The sequence below is a fragment of the Rhinichthys klamathensis genome, unplaced genomic scaffold (assembly GCF_029890125.1).
Source record: "Rhinichthys klamathensis goyatoka isolate OS25496 unplaced genomic scaffold, OSU_Roscu_1.1 h1tg000240l_1, whole genome shotgun sequence".
NCBI lineage: Eukaryota > Metazoa > Chordata > Actinopteri > Cypriniformes > Leuciscidae > Rhinichthys > Rhinichthys klamathensis.
Window position 1 is genome coordinate 706,015 of NW_026606762.1, and position 19,076 is coordinate 725,090.

General features: G+C 35.8%; 2 protein-coding genes across 2 annotated transcripts in view; both read right to left on the reverse strand.

The window, feature by feature from the left end:
- Positions 1–8,669, reverse strand: part of dhx38 (DEAH (Asp-Glu-Ala-His) box polypeptide 38) — a 32,802-nt gene extending 24,133 nt beyond the window's left edge. Inside the window, exons 1-8 of the mRNA XM_056265822.1 lie at positions 8,512–8,669; positions 7,416–7,791; positions 6,047–6,258; positions 5,804–5,965; positions 3,726–3,888; positions 3,484–3,602; positions 2,555–2,634; positions 1,226–1,381 (exon numbers count right to left, since the gene is read on the reverse strand). Coding sequence (XP_056121797.1) covers positions 1,226–1,381; positions 2,555–2,634; positions 3,484–3,602; positions 3,726–3,888; positions 5,804–5,965; positions 6,047–6,258; positions 7,416–7,741 — 1,218 coding nt within the window. The 5' untranslated portion in view covers positions 7,742–7,791; positions 8,512–8,669. The remainder of the gene's footprint in view (positions 1–1,225; positions 1,382–2,554; positions 2,635–3,483; positions 3,603–3,725; positions 3,889–5,803; positions 5,966–6,046; positions 6,259–7,415; positions 7,792–8,511) is intronic.
- Positions 8,670–10,264: 1,595 nt separating this feature from the next.
- Positions 10,265–16,042, reverse strand: LOC130100379 (cytochrome b5). The gene is made up of 5 exons (XM_056265824.1): positions 15,735–16,042; positions 13,000–13,128; positions 11,000–11,026; positions 10,831–10,862; positions 10,265–10,745 (listed from the first exon to the last, which is right to left on the reverse strand). Exons 1-5 carry the CDS (start codon positions 15,921–15,923, stop codon positions 10,655–10,657), a joined length of 468 nt encoding a protein of 155 aa, XP_056121799.1. The 5' UTR covers positions 15,924–16,042; the 3' UTR covers positions 10,265–10,654.
- Between the last annotated feature and the right edge of the window lie 3,034 nt (positions 16,043–19,076).

Consider the following 19,076-nt stretch of genomic DNA (forward strand, 5'->3'; position numbering starts at 1 on the left):
TATATCAGCAGCAGGCATATTTTCTATAGTCTATATTTGTCATTCAAAAAGCAAAAACAAAACTAGAACTGCAGATATATAGACGGTAAACAAAGCAGCGCTTGCTTGCCAATTTGAATTTCAATCATGATGAACCCTTTCTTCATTCCAGGCTGCTCATGTTATTATGAAAATATTTGTGCATTCAAATTCTCATGTAAGGTGACGTAAGATTATAACAGCCTTCTGTCTGTGCTTGCTTTTAATCACTTTCGCTTTTATTCTCATGCACTGACTCGTTCGCTAAGCTAGACTGCCAATCAGAGCGATCTCTCTCACCGCAGCAATTTAACATGCCGAATCAAGTGATTACAGCTGACGTGTGGAACACAACGCAATAACTATCCCAACAGACGCTCACCGACAGGCCGACCGCTGGCTAGGTGTGTCACGGCTCTTAAAGTAACAGCAGCCTGGCTACCTGTGTCATTAATGTTAATCAAACAACAAAAGACGAGGTGAAAATCACTCACTACTAATTAATTCATACAGAGAAGACTATGCAGTGTTTTATCCTATTGTTTGTAATTTGCTTCTAAGTTCTTATTTTTAACAACAAAAAGAAAATAACAAAGGCTGACCATGTTCACCGAGGCTGAATTTATTTGGTCAAAAATACAGTAAAAACAGCAATATTGTGAAATATTATTGAATTTTTTAAATAATTGTTTTCTATTTTAATATATTTTAAAATGTAGGCTAATTTATTTCTGTCAAGCCAACTCCAGTCTTCAGTGTCACATGATCCTTCAGGAATCATTCTAATATGAGGATTTGCTGCTCAGTTATTCATTATTTTTGGTGCTCAATTATTAATAATGGTTCTTAATTTTATCAATGTTGAAAACAGTTTTTGCTGCTTAATATTTTTGCGGAAACCGCGATAGATGTTTTTTCAGGATTCTTCGTTGAATATAAAGTTCAAATGAACATCATGTATTTGAAATAAAAAATTTGTAACATTATAAATGTCTTAACTGTCACTTGAATCAATTTAATGCATCCTTGATGAATAAAAGTTATTTTATTAAATGAATTTATTAAATTATAAAAATATTTCACAGAATTACTGTATTTTTCATCAAATAAATGCAACCTTGGTAAGCATGAGAGACTTCTTTCAAAGACACCTTAATTCTTCGTTCAGTGCTGAACAGTGCAGACGGGTGAGGACGTGTTGCGGTACCTCATTGATTTGCCGCTTCTGCGCTGAGATGCGTTTCTGGGTCTGCTTCTGTAGGATCTGCTCCCTCTTCTTCACATATTCTTCTGAGGTGGACGTCAATGGGTTGTGAAACTCATCATAACCTTCATCCATCATGTACCAGTCTCGATCAGCTTGCTGTTTGGACATGACAGTTAGTTAGTACTTGACAAAATACCAACTTGAACATGAAATAAAAGCCCATTTTACTTTCTATATTATGATGGATTACTAAATGAAACAGGATATTGATAACACTTTGTTTTAGGTCAAGTCAAGCCAAATTTATGCTTCAAAGAGCTTTACAGAAAATATCCATGTTAATGTTTAGAGTATCTTCATATTTTCATGCCTTATAGTCACATTTATCATAATAGCCCTGGGTGATAATATAGTTGCAAGTATATTGTGCTATCAAGCAGTTGAGATATGCTATATTTAGCATATTGTATATTTCGCCCTGCATGAGTATGCTGTATGTATGCAGATCGAGTTGAACATTATATATATATATATATAAATATATATATATACACACACACAACTCATATAAAGAGCTATATGTATTGTAAACTATCACACAGCTTCATATATATATATAAGCTGTGTGATAGTTTACAAATTGTGATGACATAAGCAGGACTTTATTAAGCATATATTACTTTCTGTTAGTATACTGAATGGTTACAGATAAAGTAGGACGTACTATATTTACATCTTTTAATATATCGCTGGGCAATAATATATTTGACATTTTTTTGATGATATAACAATTAAGAGATTTGCTGTATAGTGTAATTAAAATATATAGCACTATATATGTTTAAAGTGGCTTTATTATACAAGTTACATGCACCTTCTATAGTAATAACAGTAAATTATGTATAATTAAAAGCACCTAACCATATCGTAAATACATGTTAATTAATACTATTCAGTACCTTAATATGAAATGTAACTGAATATTTAATAAGAAAAGTGAAACTGACTGGATCGTGAGTTGTTTGAATTATGAATAGTGGGCATTATTAACCAGAATGGAGCCAGAGTTTTCTAATGTGACTTAGCTAAAACAATGACTTAATAGATATTTGGCTATGGCTATTGCTTATTATTTTCCAATAAGCCATATGGCCTACACATGACATCAGTGGAAATGGAAAATCAATTCAAAGATGGATCTAGGTATTACACTTTGATAATATTGAAAAAAACATTTGACGCACATTAAGACTAGGAACATATATTAAGAATCTGAAGAATGTAAAAGGGGTCAATTCTGATTTCCAGCTGACTTTAAAGAGCACTCACCCTCTGATCTTCCTCCCACTGTTCCTTCTCATCTTCATCATTAAACAGGATGCCGTCCTCTCTATCCTCCCTTTTATCTCCTACAAAACAAGAAGCCATATAAATACAACACTATAGGCGCTGTACATACACTACTGTTCAAAGGTTTGGGGTCGGGTTTTTGAAAGAGGAGTCTGTTCACCAAGGCTGCATTTATTTCATTAAAATATACTTAAAACAGTATTGTGAAAATTGTGAAAGAGTATTGTAAATATTGTGAAAAATTATTACAATTAAAAGACCTGTTTCCAGTTTTAATATATTTTAAAAATGTAACTTATTCCTGTGATCAAAGCTGAATTTTCAGCATCATTACTCCAGTCTTCAGTGTCATGATCCTTCAGAAAACGTTCTGATATGCTGATTTGATGCTCAAGAAACATTTATTATTATCAATATTAGTTGAAAATGTGCCGTTTGTGTGAAAAGTGTTTTTTCTTTGATGAAAAAGTTCAAAAGAACAGCATTTATTTCAAATGCAAATATTTTGTAACATGGAATGTAAATGTGTAAATTACTATAATTTCTGCTCAATTGAATGCATCCTTGCGTAATAAATGTATCAATTTCTTTAAAAAATAAATAAATAAATTCCTACTGTCCACAAAAGTTTGCTTAATATGTGTTCTTGATATTAAGATGGGAGATATTAGTAACACTCTGGGTAAAAATAATGAAAAAAGATTATAAAATATATAAAAAATATAAAATAGGAAAAATATTAATAACCAAACGGTAATAAACAGTAAATAAATCTAGAATAAATCTGATATAATGTACATTAAACAAAGTTTAAAATTTTCACATTTGAGTTAAAAGGTGTACACAAAAAAAGTCTCACAAATTTGACCACATTCTCCACATAAAGAACTTGTAAGGTGTGTCTTTACCTTTTCCTCTGGACAGGCGTGGTGTGGAGCCAAGATGCTTCCTGTCATTGGCCCACTCGTTGTACTTATATGATGGGGTTGGTAGAGGAGTATCTGCCGGATACTGAGGTTTACTTGACCTGAACAACAAAAGTGACAAGGAAACATCTATTAATATTCCTTCAGACCAACACAAACCATGTCACCACAAATAACCTTCAACCACACATTGATCACTGAGGCTTTGAGGAAGTGAGTCACACCTGTCTCTCCTCTCACTGTCCCGGACTGAACGATGGCTGCGCTCGGAGCGGTCAGTCTCCCGGTGCGAGGGGGCAGGAGACGGGCTCTCCCAGTGTGAGTGACGTGAGCTGGAATATCCACTGTCATCTTCATCCCAGCTGGAGCGTGACGGAGTGACCAAGCCTGCGTGGACATATGAAACACACTTAACACTTGTTGTTCCTGAAACAGCATTGCTATCAACCAATCGGATTTTTTAGGTTGATGTTTATAGCTAAGGTTAGGTCTGCACGATTTAGGGTGAAAAACTATAATTGCGATTTTTCTGATAAAACTGTGATAGCGATTTAAAATGTAATAATAAAAAATAAATAAATAAAAATGTGTGGTTATGATCTGCTTGCGTGTAAAACAGTGCTGAGCTTCACTCTAAAACACACAGCACATATTTATTTAATTAAACCGCAGGCTTTGGGATTTGATAATCGCACTTAGCCATATTGCGATTTCAAATTATTTTATTTTTTTATTAATCGTGCAGCACTAGTTAGGGTAAAACCAGGGTCAGGTTTGAGGGATGCAACAACATTCTTCTCAACCTATCATCTCATTCTGGTTCCAATAGTAGGTTATAGTTCAAGGGTGAGTGACATTAATTACTCCCCCTCATGTCATTCAAAACCTGTAAGACTTTCGTTCATCTTCAGAACACAAATGAAGATCTTTTTGATGAAATCTGAGAGCTTTCTGTCCCTCCATTGACAGCTACACAACTACCACTTTGACGCTTCAAAAAGTTCATAAAGAGATCGTAAAACTAATACATATTAATTGAGCGGTTTAGCCCAAATTTTCTGAAGAGACTCAAATCACTTTATATGATGAACAGATTGAATTTAGGCTTTTATTCACATTTTAAACATTGATCAGCGGAAATAAACAGAAGCTCAAACGTGATGCGTAACACAAGAATGAACCTCATTGGTTCTCGCATGTCAAGCAACTGAACTTTCTCTTTATGAACTTTTTGAAGCGGCAAAGTGGTAGTTGAGTAGCTGTCAATTGAAGGGACTGAAAGCTCTCAGATTTCATCAAAAAGATCTTCATTTGTGTGTCTTACATGTTTGGAACAACATGAGGGTGAGTAGTTAATGACAGAATTTTCATTTTTGTGTGAACTATCCCTTTAAAGGAGAACTCCGGCGCAAAATGAACCTTTGGTCTAATAACACATTGGTACCTAGTCAACCGTTCTCTGAGATTTGTTTTCATGATAATCGAATGTAAAGAGTTTTATCTCTAAAAACTGTTTAGAGTATAAAGCTACTATATAGGGCATAGAGTAATGAAAAATAAAGATCGCTAGTTAATAACACTAACAAGGCTCAAAATAGCCCCACACTAACACGGTAGCATAATGAGGGTCCCTACATGCAAACCGAAGCATTGAGAACTTTAGAAGTGTACAGACCGTTTAATAAGAAGATATTTTATAAAGACAGTCCACTTTGTGTATACAGACAGGAGCCATCTTTGGAAAACAGTCTCAACAAGTCGAACCACGAACGCCCTGCCAAGTGGCCCTTGTTTATGAACTGTATGAACGGCGTTCGTGGTTTGACTAGTCGAGACTGTTTTCCAAAGATGGCCCCTGTCTGTATACGCGAAGTGGACTCTCTTTATAAAATATCTTCTTATTAAACTGTCTGTACACTTACAAAGTTCTCAATGCTTCGGGTTGCATGCATTGTTAGTGGTATTAACTAGCGATCTTTATTTTTCATTACTCTATGCCCTATATACTAGCGTTAAACGCTAAACAGTTTTTAGAGATAAAACTCTTTACATCCGATTATTATGAAAACAAATCTCAGAGAACGGTTGACTAGGTACCAATGTGTTATTAGACCAAAGGTTCATTTTGCGCCGGAGTTCTCCTTTAAGGTTAGGAATGCATACATAATACATAGAAAGAAAGGTTCTACTTGAGTCAATCTCCGGAACAAATAACACAGGAAATGTATTGACAACTGACCTTCAGTATTGTTAAAACTGATCAGGCTAGAGCGTTCTGAGCAAATCTGGGAGCGTGACTGACCTTTGGTTCTGTTACGGGGTGAATCTGGCTCATCACGTCGAGTGCCACGACTCATTCGTTCGGACGAGCCGTCCCTCTGAGAGCGTTCACTCCTCACGCTGCCTTCACCGCGCTCAGAGCGACTGCTGCTGGATCCACGGTTGTGGCAGCCGTCCCGTACATCTGCACAAAGCCCATAAAACCATGATCAGAGCCTGAAGTTCTGTGCTGAGATCTCACAGGCGGAGAGACCACCTGACTTACCTCTGTCTTTTCTTCTGTCTCTGTCACGGTAGCGGTCGTGGTCTCTGTCCTTGTCTCTGGATCTGTCTTTGTCTCTGGTCTTGTCTTCTTTGGAGGATGCATAAACCCCATGTTCACGTCTGTCTTTTTCCCTCTGTTGATTTTTCAGCTTGAACTCCTCACTAACCCCTCCTGGGTTTGATGGCGTTTCTGAGCCAGTGACACGGTACTTCCTGTAGAGGCACAAAAAAAACCCCAGTAAACTCATGATGCATAGCATTTATTAATTTGCTTGTGTCCTTGATATTTAAGATGGAAGATATTAGGAATGTTATAGATACGAAAAAAAAAAAAGATTACAGAAATAATAATATAATATCCAAAAGTAGAGCTGCACGAATAATCATTAAATCTCGATCACAATCTCGATTCAAACACCCATGTGATCCTATTCCTAAATGACAATGACAGCTTCACAAAGTCTTTTCACCCACAGTTTGATTATGTCTGTTACAAAAATAAAAAATGTTGTAAAGGATTGTAAGGGGCTGGTTTTAGCACTAAAATGCTTTGTGAAATACTCTTAGAGCAAAAATTTAGGAGTTCTAAAATTAGGAATGACACGACCATTATTTTTAATAGGGATACATGATATATCGGCCACCATCAGTATCGGCCGATAAATGTTACATTTTAATCTTATCGTTATCGGCCTGATAAGAAAATTTGGCCGATATATATTAAAGCCGATAAATAATGGATTATTTCGTTCGGCTGAGACACTTCAGATGCACACTGTTCACCATGATGGTTTTGAATCACTTGAAATATGATTGAAATCACTTCAAAAAGGAAAATACGGTTAAGTGCAACGCAAGTCTGTCACATAGCCTACATAAAATTATAATAAAAACATTATAATTTTGTGCTTGGGACATGTCTTTTAATGGTGAGACTTTTTTTTTAAATCAGGCTCTCAAAAAATATATAAAAATTACAATATATCAGTTATTGGCTTTCAAATATAAAGAATTATCGGTATCAGCCAAAAGTTTCATATCAGTGCATCCCTAATTTTTAAGAGTTTCTCCTAAATCGGCAAGTTAGGAGATACTTTTAGCCTTAAGATGTTTTGTGATTACAGACTCTGTCTATGTGGCACAAATAATTTTTGGTTACACTTTATTTTAAGGTGTCTTTGTTAAGTATTACATTGATTGCTACATGAAGTTCGGTACTCTATAATGTTAGCATTAGGGTTTGGTTTGGGGTTAGTTGCATTTTATGCATAATTTACTATTATTACTATAGTTAGTAAGTACAGATGTCACATGTAACAAGGACACTGTAAAAATAAAGTGTTACCTAATTTTCTTGAAGAACAACCCACCTTTCTTTTTTCCCATTCCTGCTCTCGCCATCCTCTTCAGTTTCATCATCAGACCCTGAATCACTTTTACCCTCCTCCCAGTCCTTGTAGGACGACACCTTGGATTTCTTGGGTTGATCATCCAGCCCTTCCTTGCCCTCACGTTCCTTGCGTTTCTGGGCGGCCAGCAGATCCAGGCCCAGGAGCGAGGTGCGTGGAGCGGGTGCTCTGAACACATGTTGTTCTGTTGAAGCGATCTTCTTCTTCACTATCAGCCCCCCGACCTGCACACTGGGGTCACTGCCTTCTAGTCGATGCAGGGAGGAATCATCTTCCATCTCTTCCATCTCTGCTGAGGTGTCAATCACAGCACTCAGCTGATGGATTTCTGGTGTATCTAAAAAGACATTGACAAAAGTTACTCATAATAAGGGCCAACAATACACAGACTTTGTGTTAGAAGTCAAGTAAACACATGCTGATACAATATGTGATTAATATGAGTACATGGAACGAATAATAAGTAAAAAAAAAAATGGGAAATGGACGTTTAACTGATAACTTGTTACATTAAAAAAAATATATATTGTTACATAAATATATCTAAAATGCCCCTAAACAATACAACGGGTAGGTTTTGTCATTTCTAGCACAGTTTCTACCACAATACCAGTTACTACAGCTATCATTGTTCAAATAAAAATGTAGTTCTTAGCTTTAGCCATGGCCACCACTGTGACAACAACAATAAACGATAGGAAGATTTTTTAACCACCTATAACTTTAAAGGAGATCGCAACATAATTAAGGATTCAATATAATGTTTAATGTTTGGTGTGCGTTTGGTGTGGATAAGATATCCCTAATAAGTGTAGTGACAACAGTATTTTGGTTGCCACGGTAAGTTTGCTGAAAGGTTAGAAAACCTTAATAACTGAATTGATCATATAGCTTTTTGATAATAAAACCAGCGCTGCCGCTGTATTATCGATATGTACGTTAATTAGAATGAAGCTGATTAAACCGCGGTCATTGATGTACATGATAAATCTCTCAAATGTGTTAATGCAAAGCAGCACTGTGGCACTACTCGTTTATAAGGAAAAAACGGGTTTACCTTTGAAACGATAGGTTCCTCAAACCTGCTCTACACTGTATAATAAAAGTTATGTACTGAATGATACAATAAAAAAAACATTCAGTGAAATAGCATAGCGGTAAACGTCAACAATGTGTACAGTAGGCCGCCATTACTATCCCAGCATTCACAGGGAAGTGACGTCTGTGGTTTTCGTGAATCGATTCCTGAACGATTCGAATTTTTCAACCGGTGTCGTTTTAAACGACTCAACTTGTCAACTTGATTGCAAAGCTTTAGTAAACGAAGGAACGTGGCGATAACTATAGGCGATAACAGCATGCTTTAAACAAACAACACAATAAAATTGATTGCGAGCGAATTGGTTAATTTTAACCGATTATTTGAAACAATCCGTCCAAAAGAACCGACTCCCTAATGAATCAGACTTACCAGCACTTTTTTTTACCAAGCGATTTCTTCTTTAGAATAATTTCCAGCATATTTAATGTATTGTTGTTATTGTTATTATTAGTAGTAGTAGTAAAATGTGTGAACGCACAGAACCATCCTAATATTTTTACTTCTGTGGAGAAGATATATACAAATTGTTCAGTACTGGCAAATTTACAGATAACGGGTCTCACAGTGTTCATGTGACTGTGTAAATACAAATTGTAAGGTCAAATTGACCCCCATTCAAATGATAAAAATAGTAATTAGTTACTCTTTTCTTTTTTTTCAACCACATAAACTCAAATCCAGAAAAAAAAGTGTATTTGTGTTTCCGAGGTCTTGGACCACTCCGATGAACACAAATTTTTTATATTTTTTAAATGAATGAGTTTTGTGTGAAAATGACCTGAGGTTCAGTCAAACTGATACGGTTTTAAGTGCTTAAATAATATAGAATACATTCCTAAGTAAACAAGTAATTGTTAACCACGATATTACCACGTTGTTATCAACCAACTTTGTATGTGGATGATACCTTTGTACCTGCCCATTTTACATTTAAATGCATGTTCCTAATTTAGTCTGAAATACAATATAGACAATAATTACATAGTACACAGACATATTTGCATTTTTAACCATTTATTGAAACGTAGCTGAAATTTTTATAACACACTGACTGATTCAGTACGTCAATTCACTGACATACCACACATATTCCTAATCAGACGGATACATTATCATGATTATTCAATATATCACATGTATCTCAGCAAAATTAAAGGCCTTGAGCTTTGATTCTTCTGCTGTTGAACTAAAAGAGCAGATAGTGACCTAGAGATTAACACATTTGTACTCAACAACAAAGTTGTTGTTTTTCATCGCTATAATTAAATTATGACAAAAAAACTCACTATGCATTCATGCAGAATCCTATGACAATATGAAACTATGACAATATTTTCTAGTTTTCCTTAAAGGGATAGTTCACCCAAAAATGAAAATTCACCCTCATATCGTGCCACACCTGTACCTACCAGAATATATTTTAAGAAATGTTTTTTCCCCATAAAATACAAACATTCTTCAAAAATATCTTCTTTTGTGTTTTTGTAGAAGAAATAAAGTCATACCGGTTTGGATCAACATGAGGGGGGGGGGGGGGGGTAAATTATCATTTTTTCCTGAACCATCCCTTTAAACCATGTTGTATTTAAAATAGAAATGTCTTTTTAGTACCATGACTCCATGCTCTTCTCTTGGAGATGCAACTTTCAACTCCACTTGAATCATTTGGTCAAAATCCTCAGGTAATAAACCTAAGGTAATACATTAACAAACATCAACTAGCAGCTATGTGAAGGACATGCGATTTGTCAAAATGCTCCCTAAAATAGGATCCATCAGCAAAAGCTAGACCATACCTGACCTTTCCAACTACACTCTAGATTAATTTAAAGGAGTTGAAGTCATTTCCAAGTACATTTAAAAAGACAGATAGTATAATGCTGCAGATAAAGTCCTGCAGGCTAGACAGAATTGTGGATTCTGAAGGCTGGTAGAAAAACCCAGTCAAAATGAGCCAATGGGCTATGGACCATTTCCAGTCAGATGAGTAGAAACTAAAAAAGAAAGGATGAGCAGGAGTTTAGAGAGCGATCTTATAGGCTCACTCACTTAAACAAGTCAAGGCCTCCAGACAAGAGAAATACAGCGGTGACAAAGTTCAGGACGATTTGTGTTCCAGCATGTAGTAACGGTACATGATGCCCACAAGCACCGCAGCTATGGCAGGAATTAACCAGGTGGTCAATGACCTGAGCAAAAGACAAACAAACGGTTAAAGAAAAAAACCCACACATGAGCACTGTAGATCATGCAGAACTGAATCGGACTTCTTACCATGACTCCTTGGAAGTTGTAATGTAGACATCCTAGAACAGAAACGAGATAAAGCGAGGAAACATTAACAAACCGCAACTTATACATGATTGACAGTCGATATGTTTTTGCATCGGTCACAATGGTTCACAAAGAGTTCTTGGAATTGTTTTTTTTTTTTTTTTTTTACCTTTTTTGATTCATTCTTTCGATCATCCTAAAACAGGAAAGTAAGCATTATTTAAGTTTATGAATTCGCAATCTCTGAATGATTAATTGTATTAGGGATGTCCCGATCCGATCCACAGCATCGGTATCGTGCCAATACTGGCCCAGAACGCTAGATCGGAGATCGGAGGGGAGAAAAAATATGATCCGATACCTGCTTGAATATTAGCATTTCCCTTATCCAGATAAGCGGCGCAGCCTGCAGATTGGGCCGTTTTGCAATCTATTTTGCGGGCAAAAATGGGTTTGGGCGGGTGGATAAAAATTGGGCTGGTTTCGGATCAGTTCGGCGGGTTTTTGTACCCGAAACACCGGCACTTCAGATCCTGAAGATTTCGGCGACCGTCTCCCTCTCTCACTCACACACACACGCACATCTCTGGCTGACGCGTGCCCCCTAAACTCACATCAGACACTCCCTCCCACTACCTTCGGTGTACTATAGACGCGGTTTTGCAATCCGTCTCCTCGGTTTATAAACTGTACACAAGATTTTGACGCATAAAGCAAGTGTGTGTGTGTGTGGGAGTGTGGAGCGCGCACTGCATGGCACGGAGCGCGGGCGCGAACACTTGCGTTATTTATATATAACTTACGTCAAAATGTTCAACTTTGCGTTTTAAAAATACAACAACCGTTAATTTTTCGTTTTACGGGTTAAAAAAGGAAAAACGAATGGACGCAAGAGTACACGGATCAATGGGTAATTTTAAAGGGATACTCCACTTTTTTTGGAAATAGGCTCATTTTACAACTCCCCCAGAGTTAAACTGTTCAGTTTTACCGTTTTTGAATCCATTCAGCCGATCTCCGGTTCTGGCGGTACCACTTTTAGCATAGCTTAGCATACATCATTGGAGTGGACAAGACCATTAGCATTTCTCAAAAAAAAAAATACCAAAGAGTTTCGATATTTTTCCTATTTAAAACTTGACTCTTCTGTAGTTACATCGTGCACTAAGACCGACGGAAAATGTAAAGTTGCGATTTTCTAGGCTGATATGGCTAGGAACTATACTCTCATTCCTGCGTAATAATCAAGAAACTTTACTGCCTTACCATGAGAGCAGCAGGCGTAATGATATGACACAGCGCCTGAAAATAGGCTGCCTTCCGTCAACACAACGGAACTATTTTCAGGTTCTGTAGTTCCATAGTTCCGTTGTGTTGACGGAAGGTGGCCTATTTTCAGGCGCTGTGTCATATCATTACGCCTGCTGCTCTCATGGTAAGGCAGTAAAGTTTCTTGATTATTACGCAGGAATGAGAGTATAGTTCCTAGCCATATCAGCCTAGAAAATCGCAACTTTACATTTTCCGTCGGTCTTAGTGCACGATGTAACTACAGAAGAATCAAGTTTTAAATAGGAAAAATATAGAAAATCTTTGGTCATTTTTTTTTTTTGAAATGCTAATGGTCTTGTCCACTTCAATGATGTATGCTAAGCTATGCTAAAAGTGGTACCGCCAGAACCGGAGATCGGCTGAACGGATTCAAAAACGGTAAAACTCAACAGTTTAACTCTGGGGGAGTTGTAAAATGAGCCTATTTCCAAAAAAAGTGGAGTATCCCTTTAAAGCTTGTTAATGATTAACTTTAAACCCGTTGGTACTTTAACTTTTGAATAAAGGGTGGCAGTCTTTCCTAATCAACTGTGTTGTGGACTAGCCTATAGCCTACTGGAGAAGTATTTGTTCTCCATTTGAGTGAATGGTTTTTAGGTTGCTAATTGAGCAAAGTGCTTCCATAATATTATTAGTAGCCTTTTAGTATTAGTTCAAGAATAAAATAGAATAAAATAAAAATATCGGATTGATATCGGTATCGGCAAATAGCCAAAGCGGCGGAATCGGTATCGGAAGTGAAAAAGTGGTATCGGGACATCCCTAAATTGTATCACTCTACTCATATTTGCAGATGTGTTTTGTCCATAGAAATGCATTATAAAAATCAAGCACTACCATATGGAGCTCCCCGATGTAATACTGCTGGAGCATCTCTCTGGCATCTGTGGAATGACCCACATCCTCGAAGCTTTCTGTCGCATCTGAACCTGCTTGCTCCAGCAGAACCTCTTCACCTCCTGGATGCTATGAAAGAAAAGGAGAAGGAAAAGTTTGTATCCTCTGACCACAGGCACTCTTCATTGATCAACTATTCTGCACATCCCATAAATCCAGACACATCTGTTGCACAAAATGTAACCTCTGATCTCATTTTACAATTTCTGATTTTGATGTTACACAATGGTGAGAAAGTGTACCATCCAAGCAACTGACGTCAAATTTCTTTGCAAGCCTTTTGCGGGCAAAATCAAGTCCCACCCTACATTTTTTCATGTTCGAGAAGCCGTTTCACTCAGATATACGTCACAATAGGGGGAAAAAGACTATCACAACTTCTGTTTTATGCCGCCTTAAAACAGGAACTGAAATATTTTACTTTTTAATAATAATAATATTTTTTTAGTTTGGTCCTGGTAACGGTTCTGCCACAACACCGAAATAAAATACTTTTTAGGTGGATCAAGTACACCAATTCCAGAACAAATGACTCGTGTGACTCATGTCAAATGACTATGAACCAGCTTATTTTAGTGAATCAAACACTTCAGATTCAATTGCAGCAGTTACTAAAAAATTCGACAAAGCGAAAGAGAACTTAATTCAATAACAACATTTTAAATACATAAACTTGAATGAACTTTCTCTTTGGCGTCTTCTTGCACTTGAACGAAATAAATACACAAAGGCAAGTCGCATAGACACTGTCAGTTTACTGTCTTAACTATACGTAAACATTTGAGAAAAAACTCATGTGTAACAGTATTTTGGATCCGTGCATTCGGTCTTAAAGTGACAGCGGCCTTATAAACCTGCTGCTGTCTGTGTCATTAAAGTTAATCAATCACAAAAGACAAAGAGAAAATCACTCACTGATCTTGACTAAACAATTTTTCCAGCTTTAACATGGATTAATAGATATTTAATTTGAATACTGAAATACTAAATACTGTTAGTTTTCCCTGAAAAACACTGTTTATTTCATTTGTATCTTTGTTCTGTTGTATCTATTTGAGCTGTTGCTTGTAATTTATTTATATTAGTTAAGCTAGTAGTTTTTGCTGTGGTATCGAAATTGGAATCAATCAAGAATAGTGAAATTTCACAAGAGTCAAAACAAAAAAACGTCTAATTTTATTCATTTTTATGGCGGGGCCAGTGGGAAAAATCTTTAGTGTTGAGCCCTGTTAATTAGCTCACTTCCATCTTATAAAATAATTATTATCTTCCCTATTGTGACATATCTGAGTGAAACGGTTTCTCAAGCAAGAAAACAAAATGTAGGATGAGACTTAATTTTGTCCATGGGGAATTGATTGGATGGTTGTGGTTTGCTATTGGTCGATCTCATGTGAGCGACAGGTTGAGACGTAAACGTAGTCAATGAACTTACAATACTGAATGGTTGTTCATATTACAACATTACATAAAGTTGTTTTGTAATTAGAAGTATTTTATAATCGATGCATTATATAACAAATGAATGTAGTATGACATCACATTTTTTTGTTTAGTATTTTTGAACAAATGGAGCAACCCTATGGACTGCTTTTATGCTGACTCTAAAAATTGTGAACACACCTTTCTGATTTTCTATCTAATCAGCTGTAAACTGATTAGATATAAATAAGGAGGGCAGTATATGCAATATTATTTCTTCTTTCTTTCAAATATTACTTTTCATGTTCAAGAAATGAAAGTGGCTGTAGCATTTCTATCATAAAGAGGTGACCATTTGAATGAAATGTTGTTCGGACAATATTAAACAAGGAATTGATCTTCTGTAAAGTGTAACACCACCAGGCCATTGACGCCCTATGCAGGCATATGTACTGCATAAGATGATTGTTTATATTGTTGTTCTATAAAACCATGATTACTTGCTTTTTCGATAATGTGTTTTAACCCAATTGTTAATGTATGTGTATTTTAAGTCATTTTAAAGGCTTAGGTCTTTGCTTGGGTCTATTTTTATTTAAAAAAATATATATCCGATTAATCGTCAAAATAATCGACTGATTACCAAAATAATCGTTAGTTACAGCCCTAATTCACAAGATTTGATTACCGACTTGCTCGTTTTCACACGCTTCTTGTAAGCAACACAGTAGTAGTGTGTCATACTAAAATGAAAAGAAATGTAGGTTGTATAAAACTCCAAACCGTGCCAAAGGATTTGAAGGAAATAAATGTGTCAGAGGTGAACCGCACAAGCTGGAATCATTCATTTCACTGTGACAGTTCAACGTGACTGGGCTAGCCGGGTAAGTTAGCTATGTGGCTAATACCCAATCATGTAAAGCCTTTCTTTTTTGCTATAAAAAAAAAAAGAAACAAAAAAAAGATTATAAACAGTGTTAGCTAGTTTAATCCTTCAGAGTGTTGTTTACTGCACTGAATCTAGTATGCTAACACACTGATCGGGCCACACAAACTTTGATTATCTTGACACTTGACAGCAGCTTCTGTTTAGAGTCTAGAGACATTCCAGCGTGAATTAGTAAGAGTAGCTCGTGTAAAACATATATATGTGATAGAGAAAAGTCAAGTAAAATCATGCAGGGTTTAGTGATGTGTGTTTGCACAGTGTGAGCTGTGGTGTGGAGGACATGATGAAACTCCAACCGTCTTACCTCCTCCATGAAACTTGTGATATCGTAAACTTTATCGTGGATGACGAGCCATGTGTCTTTGATCATGTTATGATCTTGAACCTCTTTGACTGTGTAGTATTTCACACCGCTCTCCTCCGATGTGCCTGTATTTTCATCCTTTATGATCTGATTCTCTCTATTCACTGAGCTCTCAGTTTCTTCCCCCATCTTCACTCAGTTTCTGGCGCTTCTCTGCTGGAGTTCAGTGGAAACCAGTGCGCAGGTTTTACCTGTAATCTTTTTGCTTGAAGCTTGTTTTTTTTTTTTGTTATTATTATTACACGCAGCCTGTCCTAGTTCTAGTCCAACCGGCACACCATTTCACCACCAGTCACGAGAAATGACTGAATCCATTCGCTTCAACCAAACCAGCCAATCAGCGCTCAGTTCACTCGGTACACGGCCAGTGACGAATACAATAGCAGCCTATCAGAATCATGAGCAGAGCATCGCGAGACCGTGAAACGACACACGCACTATGCACACGCATGGTTTACGCACAATGGCGTCACGTTACACAACCCCAAAAGTCCTTAATACTGAAAAGTCTTTTTGGTTGTATGTACTGTGTATATTTTGTGACTGGGTTATGTTTATCATCAATTTTCTATTTAGAAGTGTAAAAAACACAAAGAAATTGAGCCTTACATCAAAAATCAAATCAAAAGTAGGCTGTATAAAAACAAACATACAAAAAGGGTTTTGTAAAAGCAAAGTTTTTTACGTACATTTTGAAAGATGATAAATAATAAAGTAACTTTAATACACAAACTCTGTAAAGCTGCCTTTTTTTCCAAAAAAAAAAAAAAAAAAAATCCTGACTGAAAGGTTTTATGACACAACAGGTGTTAAAATCACAGATTGAAACATATTCGTCTGTGGTGTTGTGGTTACTGATACCAAAGTCCCTTATATCTCTTTGTTGATACATATCTTCACAAGAATGAATAATCATCATGGACTTTGAATGGGTGATTGACATAGATTTAATAGGCTATTTAAGGGGATAGTTCCCCCCAAAATAAAAAAAGATTATCAGAATTTACTCACCACCATCATGTTGTTCCAAACCTGTATGAGTTTCTTTCTTCAGTTAAACAGAGAAGAAGATATTTTAAAGAATATTGGTAACCAAACAGTTGCTGGTCCCCATTGACTTCCATAGTATTTTTTTATTTTTTTATATATGGAAGTCAATGGGTGCCGTCAACTGTGTGGTTACACCAACATTCATGATTTTCATGTTTGGGTGAACTATCTCTTGACAAAAGTCAAGTGCTGTGAAATACGTAGCCTATTTTTTGTACTTTAGTTTGTAATGTTAAGGAGTAAAAGGTTGTTTTTTTTTACATTTTTGACTTGTAAATGTAATTAAGTCTCAATTAGCATAGCCTATTCAAGTACCGTAATTTAAAAATACCCCAAAATAAATTGTTAAGTAATGAAGTACAATTAATCTGAAGGTTAATTATCAGCTAAACACCCTTGTGTGTTTTAATTTTTTGTATGTTTTACTATTTAAAGGTTTCAGGTTTGCCATCTCAAAATAAATATGACCGCTGCTATTGTTTCTTACTTAGCAAGGTATATAAAAGGTTTTTTGTTTTTTTCTGACACCACAACTCAACCATATCTTCTTCTTCTTCTTCTTCTTCTTCTTCTTTTCTATCATGGCGGATTGCAAGCAACTTAAGGTGCATACCGCCACCTACTGTTCATGAGTGTGTAGCAACATTGTTTTACATCTATTAAATTCTATTTTTTAATTTTGTATTCTGAAGATAAATAAATAATGCTTTCCTTAATCTATAAATATCTTTTAAATTTCCTTTATTTCCCAATAATCCTTTAAGACTACATTCTTGGCCTGTCCTTTCAACTACTCTTCTCAATTTCTCCCTTTCAGGTTCATATGTTTTACAGTTCATCAATACATGTTCTATATTTTCTATCTCTCTACATCCTTCACATTTATCATTATTTTTCCTCCCTATTAAATATAAATTGTCATTTAAATAAGTATGACCTACTCTTAATCTGATCATTATTATTTCTTCCCTTCGGTTTCTCTCATTAATATTTCTCTTTACTACTGACTTTTGTACTTTATATAATCTTCTTCCTTTTTTATCTTCATTCCACCTTTTTTGCCAATTTTCAATTTCTTTCCTATTAATAAATGATTTTCCTTCCCCTTTCCCTAAAGGAATTGTAATTGCTATTGCCTCCTCTAAAGCCCTTTTTGCTAATTTGTCTGCCTTTTCATTTCCTTTTACCCCTTCATGTGCTGGTACCCAACAAAACCAAATATCAATGCCACCCCTGTATAATCTAAATAAACTGTGCTGAATTTCTAATACTAAATCTTTCCTATTATTTCCTTCTCCCTGAATACTTTCTAAAGCTGCTTTGGAATCCGTGCATATCACCACCCTATCTGGTCTAACCTCCTCAACCCATTGTAAACTCAATATAACTGCCACCATCTCTGCTGTGAAAACTGATAGTTGATCTGACATTCTTTTAGAAATGTGTATTTTGAACTCAGGAATATATATTCCCATTCCCACACACCCTTTTAAATTCTTAGACCCATCTGAATATATTTTAAGGTAATTATAATAAGAGTTTCTTAAATATATATCAGTCTGTATCCCTATTTCGTTTAAATTCCATTCATTTTTCATTTTAAGAAGTCTCATGTCTACATTTATCTCAGGAAATAACCATGGAGGAACAACACTAATTGGATTACATTGTGCTATTTCCTTATCCTCTAATCCAAACTCTTTAATCAATTTGCTTATAACCCATCCAAATCCATTACTATGGAACTTTGAATATTCCCAACAAGTTTTTAGAATTGTTGAAGTTACATTTTCATCCATACTACTTTTAATTTTCATCCAATATACTAAACCTGATTTCATTCTTCTCATTTCCAGTGGAGTTTCTCCAGTCTCTACTAAAAGAGCATTGATAGGTGTTGTTTTCACTGCTCCTGTACATATACGTAAAGCTCTACTCTGTAATCTATCTATCCTTTGTAGTGTTGTTTTAGCTGCTGCTCCATAAATAAAACTGCCATAATCTATTATTGATCTCATAAGAGCCCTGTATATGTTTAATAATGACTGTCTATCTGCACCCCAGTTATTTCCAGCCACAGCCTTTAAGAGATTTATAACTTTCTTACATTTAGTTTCCAAGTTATCTATATGTGTTTTCCATGTATAAGAGCTATCTAACCATAGTCCTAGGTATTTAAATTCTGTAACCCTTTCCAACGTCTGTCCATATAATGTCATTGTTCCTATATCA

Excerpts from the sequence above, each read along its gene's own strand:
- LOC130100379 (XM_056265824.1), bottom strand. The coding sequence starts at position 15,923 with ATGGGGGAAGAAACTGAGAGCTCAGTGAATAGAGAGAATCAGATCATA. Across the intron at positions 13,129-15,734 it reads TCACAAGTTTCATGGAGGAG|CATCCAGGAGGTGAAGAGGT; the intron begins GTAAGACGGTTG and ends TTTCTTTCATAG. Across the intron at positions 10,746-10,830 it reads ACAACTTCCAAGGAGTCATG|GTCATTGACCACCTGGTTAA; the intron begins GTAAGAAGTCCG and ends TCTTTTGCTCAG.